At 35.4% G+C, this 12,048-nt stretch overlaps 1 protein-coding gene across 7 annotated transcripts in view; it reads right to left on the bottom strand.

Moving 5' to 3' along the window:
- The window catches only part of LOC125653306 (plexin-A2-like), a 157,341-nt gene that overhangs the window by 26,715 nt on the left and 118,578 nt on the right, over positions 1-12,048 (bottom strand). For 4 of the 7 annotated variants that reach the window (XM_048882707.2, XM_048882710.2, XM_048882711.2 and 1 more), the window contains 4 exons: positions 11,788-11,854; positions 11,186-11,332; positions 10,917-11,073; positions 147-283 (listed from right to left, as the gene is read on the bottom strand). In XM_048882707.2, coding sequence (XP_048738664.2) covers positions 147-283; positions 10,917-11,073; positions 11,186-11,332; positions 11,788-11,854 — 508 coding nt within the window. The remainder of the gene's footprint in view (positions 1-146; positions 284-10,916; positions 11,074-11,185; positions 11,333-11,787; positions 11,855-12,048) is intronic. The other 3 variants (XM_056144785.1, XM_048882709.2, XM_048882712.2) reach the window with 1 other exon arrangement.

The raw sequence follows: 12,048 nt of genomic DNA, 5'->3' as shown, positions 1-12,048 counted from the left end.
AGACTGTGGTATAAAAATTCATACAGACAGTGAATGGACAGTTTGTCAATGTGGCTTTTCAACAGTAAACAAATTGGCTTAAATCTACACTCCTCCCTTCCTCCTCTCAAAGTAACTAGTTTGCATTATGGATTTGTAAGACTTACCTTGTAGTGACTCAGTGTGTTCAAGCGTTTGTACTCTCCCTCCACTCGCGTTGTGGAATCGTCATCCTGGAGAATCAGCCTTCCTCCTTTGTTCACATTGGTCCACTCTGTGGTATGAGCAGATTTATCATACAAAACTGGAACCAATAACAGTACATTAACCCACTCTCACTGACAGAGCACCTGCTTGGATGATGGTGATGGTGACAATGATTTGTAAAATGAAGATAGTGATGACAAAGTTATATTGTTACAGATGTAACAATTTGATCAAATCACAGGCTAAAGAGGAGTCAGTACTAATTGAGAAAGTTAGTTTCTTTAGCACTGAATAACATATATACCTATATATAATCTAACCCTTATTAAACATCTTGCTGACACCTACAATGTTCTCCTTGACTATCTAATCCTAATTAGATATTAGCCTTTACATATCAATATTTACAATATAATTAAAATCAGATCTTCTCTAACCATTACACTGGAGAAGGATCTGACAGCATTGTGTTTGAGGTCATGTTATTTCACCTTTCACACTTGACCAATCAAATGACGGCTTTTGCTAACATGAAAGTTTTGCTATCATAACATACTTAGTATTTATCATACACATGTTGATAAATACGAAGAGGCACTGGAGAATAATCATCGACGATGGTAGTAGCCATGAGCGATGTTAGAACGCCATAGAAAATATATTTTAACAATAATGGTTGTATAATATCTAAGACCTTCCTTTGCTCTTTTTTTAAATGCTGATAGTTGGAATTTGTTAAAACTTTTCATGAAGCGATGCTATTTTTGTTAACTTAAAATCCAAATAAGCTTCAATAAAATGATCCCTGGTTGGTCTTTGTCAAGCTATTGTTATTGGTCGAATATTAATTGAATTATTCATGAGACTGGGGTCAATAACATGACCTCAAATACAATGCTGTCAGATCCCTCTCCAGTGTAACGGTTAGAGAAGATATGATTTTAATTAGCTTGTAAATATCTATTACCTCTTTACAGGATTGTGAAAAATAACCAGAAAACTGCCCAGTCAGCAAGAGCACTACCAAAATATTTGTAACAGATTTATTAATACCTAGTTCTAACTGTAACGGGGACAGTTAAAAATGTTCCCCAAACATCCACGCATACCCATTTAAAAAGTGGTGCCATTATATTTAGGCACAACCAATCAATCATCCTAGTATGTACCTATAATGTCAATATCATTCCATTTTTCTAATTCACAAGAGATTTACAGGTTATTTGAATATTAGACAATCAAAATTAAATGCAAACATTTGCACCTGTATGGAAAGCCAAAGGGGTGAAATTTCTACCCCTGAAACTGTATTTGAAACTATGCAATGCACCATTTGCTCATTGTAAATGTAGAAAAGTTAAATGTAACTTGATAATTGCAGTATTTATTATATTAGTGAAATATCAATCCAATAGGTTGGAATGACTGTGTAAATGCATTAATTGTTCAATGTTTAGTTAGAAATGCGTATTCGAAACTTGAAAGTTTTCAGTGTGGAATTTGTTCTTTGATAAATGCAAAACTTGTTTTGAGGAATAAGTAAATCCATCATTTGTTTTGTTAATTTATGAAAATGAATTCGCCTAATTTGTAATCAAAGTTCAGCATGTAACACGATAAAATTCTGATCCCATTGGCTTTCCATACATGTGTAAGTGATTTTGATGATGCTCCTTAGTTGAGAGTCCTAAAATATATCTTCCACATAAATTCAATTTAACATCTATGGTTCACACCATTCAATGGGCATTAATATTTTAAACCTACAACAGAATTAAAATTCATTTTAATTTTTGATTAGAAAGTCATGGCCATTTTAGTACAAAAACAAGAGCCCCACAGGCCTTATTGGTCACCTGCGTACTAGTGAAAAAGTATCACTACTCCCAAGAGTTATGAAATCTAGAAAAAAAAATTCCTGTTCTGAATATCTAAGCTAAATTCTAAATTAAGCAACAGTATAACAAGATGTGTTCTTAAAACTTCAATGCCCTAAAAAGTGCATACACTGATGAAAGGCTTTAAACAATATAATAGGTCTATTAACATTAAAACATTAAAAGATATGACTAATTTGGACCCATCCTAGATTCAAAACCCTGGGTTGTAAAATTACCATTTTTTGTACATCCTTTTCTGCTATTCCTAAGTATGCATTTAGATTTTATACAGATCAGCAAACATACAGATAAATACTGTATACTAAGTTTGGCCTCACCCTGGGGTCAGAACCCCTACCCCGGGGATCATCAAATTTATAATTTTGGTAAAGGACTACCTGCTCTTTCTAAATATCCATTTAGTTTCAATTTAATTTAGTATCAACAAGCATTCTGAGAGTATTGCATGGCAATACATAGTCTCCTACTGGTTGCAAAAAATACTGTACCATAACAATATTCAAAGTTCATTATGTAGGTTATGGTAAATGGAGAAATTGGGGAACCAGGATAGGAATGGTTGGACATCAACTACTATTCGAGTAGAGACTACACCAGGAAAAAAGACAAATTTATAATTAGGTTTAGGTTTCTAACCAAGTCAATAAACTGTGACATCTAGGTGATCATGAATAATTTAGCTATATTGTTGTATTACTATGCTAGAAGTTTTAATGAGTGTAGTACTCTTATCTACAGAGATAAAAAAAAAAAAAAAATTGGATGTAAACTAACAATTCATGCTATTTTTCTAAGTCAAAGGGCCATAACGTAATGAAAAATCAACGGACCGAGACGAAATTCAAACTTGATCTCTAACTTGATATGGCAAAGCAATGTACCAAATATCGAATGAATATCTGCAAGCACATAAAAAAAATATTGCGGAAAACTGATAATTCATGCTATTTTTCCAAGGGCCAAAAATTGGTGAAAATTCAACAGACCGAGACGAAATTCGAAATTGATCTGTAACTTGTTATGACAAAGCAATGTACCAAATATCAAATGAATATCTGCAAGCACATAAAAAAAGTCTGGAAAACTGATTTGCAGGACTGACGGACAGACAGACGGAGCGCAAACCTAAAGTCCCCTTCGACTTTGTCGGTAGAGGACTAATAGGTCTGCAAACTACATTAAGACACACTTAGTATGAAATCATTTTCAAAATTGATAGACTAGAAATATAAAACGTGTTTGTGAAACAATGATGCCCCCGGATTACTAAGTGGAGCTCATTTTAGTGAGTAATTTTCAAAGTAGGTCAGGTCAATTTCAAGGTCACAACTCACAAGATTAGAAATTTGGTACCAATGGAAAGGTCTTTTCACAAGAAATACACATACTAAATATGAAGCAATGCCTTATGGTTAAAAAGATTATATTAGAATTTTCTGAAAGCAGGTCAAAGGTCACCAGGTCAAAGATTTTAATGTCAATGCAAAAGGTCTTGCTACAAGGAATACATACACCAAATATGAAAGTCTACCTTTTATGGTGTAAAAGATGACCAAGGTTAAAGTTTTTTTTGCCACAGACAGGCTGACCAAAAACTATATGCCCTGAATCTTCAATGACAGGGGCATAAAAAAAGGAATTGACATGAAAATTTAGGGCTTTTTTATGAATTCTCCTTGAATTGAACATTATTTAAGGAATTTTAGCAAAACAAAAAATAATTAGGATTTTTTAAAGGAATTTTAGGTCCGCTGGACAGCCTAGACCACTTATTTACAATGCGGGTTGCTATAATGTCACATTACATCGACTTCCCCCAAGCTGTACTAAATTAGAAAATACAGAGAAAAGTTGACAAAATACACACAAATCTACTTTAATATTAGTTACTAAAGCAACAGTACATTCACATTCTGTCTAAAAATATCATACATTAGATACTAAAGCACCAAATGCTGGGAACATTCACATTCTGTCCAAATATATCATGTGCATTGAAAACTTTGTAAAATTTCTTATATTGTGACACAATATTTGATTACCAGTAATGGCTTAAATTGAAAATGTGTATGTTACAATTTCACACTTGTGTATGTTAAATTACAACATTACAATAGGCAACAGCATGTGTATGTTACAGCATTACACTAGGCAACAATATCATCACCCTATTTTGGACATCATTAAGAATAAAAATGTCATCATCCTCCAAGCATGATTTCTATCTTCTAACTTGCCTTAACTCACACCTTAAATACATCTAGTATCACAAGGTCAATACACAATAAAATCCTTAGTTTGCGTTCTTCATTGAATCCTACATTGCAAGTATATACCACAGATTTGCTCTATATAGTTCCTGCAATGATATAAAAAACTCTAGCCAAAATCTCACCTGCAGGTTTTTCTTTTTACTTGAAAAGAGGGGTTTGAGCCTTTCCAATTTGGAAAAATTAGCAACATTTGCTTGAAATTGGGAAAACAAGAGGTACTGTGAGCAATGCTCACTAAGAATACGCGGGGGGGGGGGGGGGGGGGGGGGGGGGGGGGGGGGGGGGGGGGGCGGCTTACCCCAATCTCCCAAAGGGTGTTGTTATTAGGTATAAATTACCTCTTTCCTGAGTGTAAAAAAGAAAGGGCATGACAAAACCTTGGGTAGTCTCTTCTCTTGGGAGAAATGAATAAAAGATGAAACCATATTGCTACTTCGATGTCAAGTGCGCTTAACCTTTGAACTTTTGACCCCAAATTCAATAGGGAACATCTTCATCCCATGAGTAGTCCATATGTATGATATGGTGACTGTAGCTCAGAAACCATATTGCTACTTCGATGTCAAGTGCGCTTAACCTTTGACCCCAAATTCGATAGGGAACATCTTCGTCCCATATGTATGATATGGTGACTGTAGGTGGAAAGGATAAGGCTTCAGAGCCCAGAAACCATATTGCTACTTCGATGTCCAGTGCACTTGACCTTTGACCCCAAATTCGATAGGGAACATCTTCGTCCTATGGGTAGTCAATATGTATGTTATGGTGACTGTAGGTGGAAAGGATAACGTTTTGGAGCCTAGAAACCATATTGCTACTTCGATGTCCAATGCGCTTAACCTTTGACCTCAAATTTGATAGGGAACATCTTCGTCCCATGGGTAGTCTATATGTATATGGTGACTGTAGGTGGAAAGGATAACGCTTTAGAGCCCAGAAACCATTGTGTCTACAGACAGACGGAAAACCCGATTCCAGTATACTCCCTCCCCCACAACTTTGTTGCAGGGGATGGGGTGGGGTGGGGTGGGTTGGGGTGGAGGGTAAATCTACCAGTTGGTAGAAAATTAGGAGCAAACATTATATGTAACACAAGGTCAAGGTCACTTGGTGCAAGTGTGTATTCAGGACCAAAACAAAATGCCTAGCAGTGCTTAGCTTTGATAAAACCATTTTATTGCAGTTTATCTGGGCCTCTGTCCAACTGCTTTTTGAACAAGAGGCCCATGGGCCACATTGCTCACCTGAGTCACCTTGGCTCATTTTTTCATATATATTCACATGTAAAATTATCCCTATTGTGACCCCAACCTACTCCCGGGGGCATGGTTTTTTCAAAATTGAATCTGGACTAGGTGAGGAAGCTTTCATGTGAATGTAAGCTTCTTTTCTGGCCCAGTGATTTTTCAGAAGATTTTTAATGATTTTTCCTATATATTTGTATGTAAAAATTGATCCCCCATTGTTGCCTCATCTTACCCCCGGGGGTCATGATTTTAACAAACTTGAATCTGCACTATGTCAGGAAGCTTTCATGTAAATTTCAACTTTCCTGACCCTGTAGTTTTGAGAAGTATAGTTTCAAAGATTTTCCCTATAAATTTGTATGACCCCCCCCCCCCCCCCTTCAAGCTTTTCTGGCCCAGTGGTTCTTGAGAAGAAGATTTAAATGACCCATCCTATTTTTGTGATTAAATCCCCTTTGAAAGGGACATTGGCCCTTCATTTGAACACACTTGAAAGCCCTTCACCCAAGGATGCTTTTGGCCAAGTTTGGTTGAAATTGGCCCAGTGGTTCTGGAGAAGTCGTAAATGTAAAAAGTTTACAGACAGACAGATGGCGGACAACAGGCAATCAGAAAAGCTCACTTGAGCTTTCAGCTCAGGTGAGCTAAATAGTACATAGACAAAGGCAAATGGGGCTTTTTTATGGAAAAGTCCTTGTGCTGACAAAAAATTGTCCACATTTTCCCCTCGAAAAATTGAAAACAAACCTGTCTAAATCCTTTCTACTGACAGCTAGTACACCCTTAAACAGCACAAAACACCCTGATGCAATGTTATTTACAAGCCGTTAACGTGATAATTGGCATTTTTCGGGTCTTATATCTAATCTGTTAATGAAATGGCTAACAACTGTTTTCAAACCTCGCTCGATGTTGCATATGACATCATACATAATGGCACGTAAAATATTGAAGTAAATATGCATAATTTAAGCGTAAAATTTGAATTTCATCGCTTTCAAACTAAAAATAAAACTACACAAAATATTTCGTTTAAAACACTTAAAGTAGTTTTAGGCAAGAATAGATAACATGGGATGTGTACTTTAATGAACATCTTGAGACATTGTAAATAGCATAATCTAAACTTTTATGTTACTAAATCATGAAAGGCTGTATGTCACAGCTAAAGTGGGGAGGTCATTTCACAATCTTGATTGCAGCCAGCATGTTCAATATAGCTCTGCAATTAGATTGTTTCCTAGATGCTCAGAGATGCAGAAGATGATGTTGAAACATATAATGTACATGGTTCATATAGCCCCATCTTGGAAGCTGAATCCTAAGGGGCCTGGATTTCAGTAGAGGATCCATCTTCAATATAACTACAGTACACGACACGAGTTTTATACACCCCACCGTGGAAAGACCACGGAGGAAAATCCACGGAAATACACCATGTCCTCCGTGTTCCACGGTGTGTGTTATTTGCGAATACACACAGCTGCTAAGAGCTTTGTTCTGGCCACGGGCGCCTTGCGGGAGATGTGAAAATGTGCCGCAGGTCAAATAATCAAGATAAGGGTGGAATTTTAAGAAAAGAAAAAATGTCAATATTCCCCCCCCCCCCGATACATATATTGTTTTTCAGCATATTGAGCCGATTCCAATGATACCAAACACTATATATTATGTTTTTAAGAAAACCTGGTTTTGACTTTTTTTCTTTTAGTCTTCTTTCTTCATTAAAATATTCTTAAATTCTATGTTTAAATAATGCGTACTTGCAGGCAATTCCTGTTTTGAATGCGAATTAGTATATTCAGTAAATGAAAAACATACATGTACAACATGTGATAGGGATATTTAATAATTACAGATGTGCTCTCTCTCTCTCTCTCTCTCTCTCTCTCTCTGTGACAAATGCGCTGTTTCACATAATTACCTCCATCATATTGTGTTAATATGCATTTTAACAAATATAACTTGATCCAATATAGAAATTAGAGCATTGTCGATGATTAACAAATTGGAATTAATTTATTACGTAATTAATAGAAGCAAAAATACAAACCATCGAATGATTTATTTTTAAAATCCCGAGTTAATTACATTTAACCGAGACTTATGTTCGATGTACTTTGATAGAGGTTTTCATAAAAAAAAAATGTTCATCGGGAGTGTCTGGATAATGCAATGATTTTTGTATAATAAGTATATACCATGCAAATTCCTAGGGTCTTTCTCACAGTATAACTAAATTACGGTTAGCTAGTTTGGGTTTTGACTTCTCATGAAAAGTGTGAAATATATTGGGTCGGCGCGATATCAGATCTAGTCTAAGATCACGGGTCTTACGCCGACCCAATATATTTCACACTTTCCGCAAGAACCTAAGCACTTCTGTTGATTTCAAATACACGGATTAGCTGACTCCCATTGTTCTACTGAGGCGAAAACCCCTTCGAATTTGCATGGAATGTACAAGTTATACACAGGTCATTGTTATAGTCATACATCATAGTACCGCTAACCCGACAAACATTTTATTTTATTTTGAATAAGTTATTGAATGACGAAGTATGACCAAACTGCAGATTGAACTTTATAGAGCCCCGTGCTAACATTACTTATATTTTTCAATGTATCAGAATTGGTATGTTGCCGGTTAAGTTGTGTAAATTTCTTGACAAGCAATAAAATAACAACAAAAATGGTGCTTAAATTGTCCGATTACGAAAACCTTTCAAGTTTTCAAAGTACACCCTCTCCGATTCTACGTGCTTGTAATCAATATTTAAGGATGTAAATCCTCAGTGTCAAATGCAACTAGTTCATGGAAAAAAAACTAATATAAATATAAACAGAAATGACTTAACGGTTATTTGCTTTAATTCATATACGCTATCGATTATTAAAATCTTTAATTTAATCTTTAGATGCATTAGATAATGAAAGCAAGAGAGAGAGAGAGAGAGAGAGAGAGAGAGAGAGAGAGAGAGCATTGGTAATCATAAAAAATAGTTGTTTTTTTTTCATCTTCGTTAGCCGAGATTATTCGTGCACGAAGGCACAGTTGACTCAAAACCCATTGCTAGCGGAGATTATATGAATTTTACCCCCGTATTATGTTATAACTGACCAAAACCTAGTACGTTTGTTTTACAACTTTCATTCAGAAGACGCGCAAGTTATTGAGTTACTGAATAAACGAGAAAACGTCTGCATTTTTATTTCAATCGTTGTTAACTCTTTACTTTGTGATATTTCAAGACTACATGTACTCAATTCAATTTATTGGATCTCATCACCATTATGCAATGGTATATAAAAATATAAAGACAAAAAGCTGTTATATATACATTTAGTAAATAATACATGCCTGTAATAAAGTATTTATCAAGTTAGAAAAAAAAAACCTAAAAAAAAACCGTGTTATTATTAATGTGAAGTATGGGCATTCTAATGAAATTTTCCTAATGAAAGTACGGAGTTTTCTAAAGGTTTGTTTAAAAGTAAAGATAGTTTTAATATTTATTTGTTTAAGTGATAAAAATTTGATTCTTTGCTCACATTGCTTCACAGTTGAGTACATAATGAAATTCATATCCAATGTAAACATGTACATGTATATAGCTGACCTTAATCACATATTCCTAATTACAATGAAAACCTTACGTAAAAATAAACTATTGCTTATGGTACACATTTCTTTGAACTGCTGTTTATCAAATTGAAATTACTGGCATGTGATTGTCGTTGTTCATGACCCTTCTTTTATTTGGTGAAATTGTGCTGCACGTGCCGTGAAACAATGTACCGACGAGTGGTAGGAATAACACAGGTGTTTATATACAGGATGTCGAGAATTTGGGCATTTCATAAAAAGGTGTGAACGTCTGCAGGGAAGTCTACATACGGATAGGAACCGAAAACACCAACATATCACTAAACAACAATTACAAGAATTGAATGATTTATAGCTAATTTCTAAATAAGTAATGGGGTGAGGGCATGTATGCTGGCCAAGCGAAAAGGTTTTTTGGGTGAATCATTTCGGAAATTATCTCTTTGTTTTATCACACGGAGGTACACGGTGGCATCGACGGAGGTACAGGTGACATCCACGGAGATGCGCGGTGGCATCCACAGAGATCCTCCGTGGACTTCAATGTCTAGCTAGCGCGGAAAAATAGGACTTCAAACGTGCCGACAATTTTAAAGGTCCACCGTGTTTGGGGCAAATTTGTTTCACCGCGTTGCGTGGAACACGCATAAAACTCGTGTCGTGTACTGTATGCACCTAATTTACTTGCTAAAATCATCAGAAGTGGTGAAGAGGACAGTACCCATGTAGCCACACCCTTAGGTTTGAACCTCCAAGACAAGGGGCCAAAAGTTCATAATTTTGGTAGATGTCTTCATGCTCAATAAAACTATGCCTTCAGTTTATATGCTAGATGTAAAGTTGATGATTTAAGATATTACTAGTTTTAGCCCATCCATAGGGCCTATTAAAAACAATTTTTGTTTGATACCCAAAGAGATGGCACACAGAAATGGTGAAAATAGAAAGTGGTTTGTGAGTAAACTAGATGTGTCAATAGGACACAAATGTCCCTGCTGACATTCAAAAGAGTAAACTAGATGTGTCAATAGGACACAAATGTCCCTGCTGACAGTCAATTTGAAATATTTGCATGTTGAAGGGGGTAAAACAGAACACCCCCTCCTCCCCCCTAAAAAATAACATTGGTGCTTTTGTTTTCTTAAATCAGTTGTGAAGATGAATCACTTAAGTTGTTAAGGACATAAAAGTACAAAGTAGACCATAATCACTTAATTACAAAAAAATGCTAATGATGCATATTTGTTCATAATAATAAATGACTGTGGAAAAAAAGCAAAAAACTATGGATTTCTGAGATAATGAGAGGAAATTCTTTGTCCATGGGGCATAACTCTGTCATTTTTTTTTTTCGGAAACAAAATTTGAATTTGACCAATGTATTCTTGAGACGTATTTATACCCTGAATTTCAATTAAAAATGTCCAATATGACTGAAATAATGAGCTGAAACCATCAAGTGTTTTGAAATTTTCCAAGTCCAAGGGACACAACTCCATCAAAACTTATTCAACCAGACTCAAATATGATCTTGACCTGGATATTTTCATGATGCATCTATATACCAAATTTCAGATGAATATGTGCAACTGTAGCAAAGATGATGGAAAAGAATAAACACTATATGTCCCGTTCATTTCATGGCAGGGGCATAAAAATCATTCTAGTTGGTATCAACCGAATTTTACTATGATAATACTACCTAAGTCAACATCTTCTTTCACAGGTCTGCTACTATGGGGAACATGTTTATACAACACATCCAGTATCTTCTCCTTCACTTGTGATACGGTGTCACAATCCAGCACTCGTACCGGAATGGGAGAGGAAAACTCATGCAAGTCTGTCACAAAGATCTCCTGCATGAACATATCAAAGAAAACATTAGATCAATACCAAATAATGTAAAGGGGTTCTTTTGCTAAATTAATTTCGAATACAATACTTAGCTGTCAAGTAAGTGTGATCTACCATTTGTCTGTAATCCAACTGCTGTCGAATCAATTTATCTTCACTCAATGAGAACCTAGCTTCGCTGTTAACCATGTCAACTGGTCCTTTAGAAACTTGTTTCTTCATGGCTTGATACAACAAAAACAATGGCTCCCCTGCACAGTCCTGAAATCAGATCCTTTCTCAATACATTTTAGTTAAACACTGATGTCCAAATCTATCATAAAGAAGATAATTTTGAAAGATTTAAGGCTTTTTCACAATATGATCAATATTGTCATACCCAAGGCCCCTTTCGTTACGAGTTTCAAAACTTTAACAGACTTCCCTACTCATTATTACAATCAATCCATTTCCAGGACTTAAAGAGAAACTGTTACAAAGCATTTTTCCTACATGAGTCATATACCCTCCAAAAGTGGCAGAGGTATCTTTTTTCGTCTGTGAGAGAAGTTGAGTATGTTCAAATGTTAATGAGTGACAGACAATCACCAATTGAAATAGGTCATCTCAAATTAGTAAAAATTCATGATTCAAAGTCAAAAACATAAAAAGCTTAGAGATGATGGACAAATTTTAATCAGGTGAGCAATAAACAACAATGACTTGAGACACTTTACCTTCAAAAATTTATATAGCAAGAATGTGAACCAGTTTGTCAGCATTTTTTCTGCCACAGATTCTGTTCTGTAAAGGAAACATTAATGGATTATTGATTATGAAATAAGAGACTCAAGGGCCACAATGCTTATTTGAGGCAATTAGCTCATACAGAGATTTTACTGCAATATAACATGTAGTTGTTCCAACAATAAGCCAGGTCCTTCTATATTATACAATTATTGACAATTTCTTGGTCAATACAATGTTTTAAATACTCA

Source organism: Ostrea edulis, chromosome 7, assembly GCF_947568905.1.
Source record: "Ostrea edulis chromosome 7, xbOstEdul1.1, whole genome shotgun sequence".
NCBI lineage: Eukaryota > Metazoa > Mollusca > Bivalvia > Ostreida > Ostreidae > Ostrea > Ostrea edulis.
This window is presented reverse-complemented; position numbering and strand designations above follow the sequence as displayed.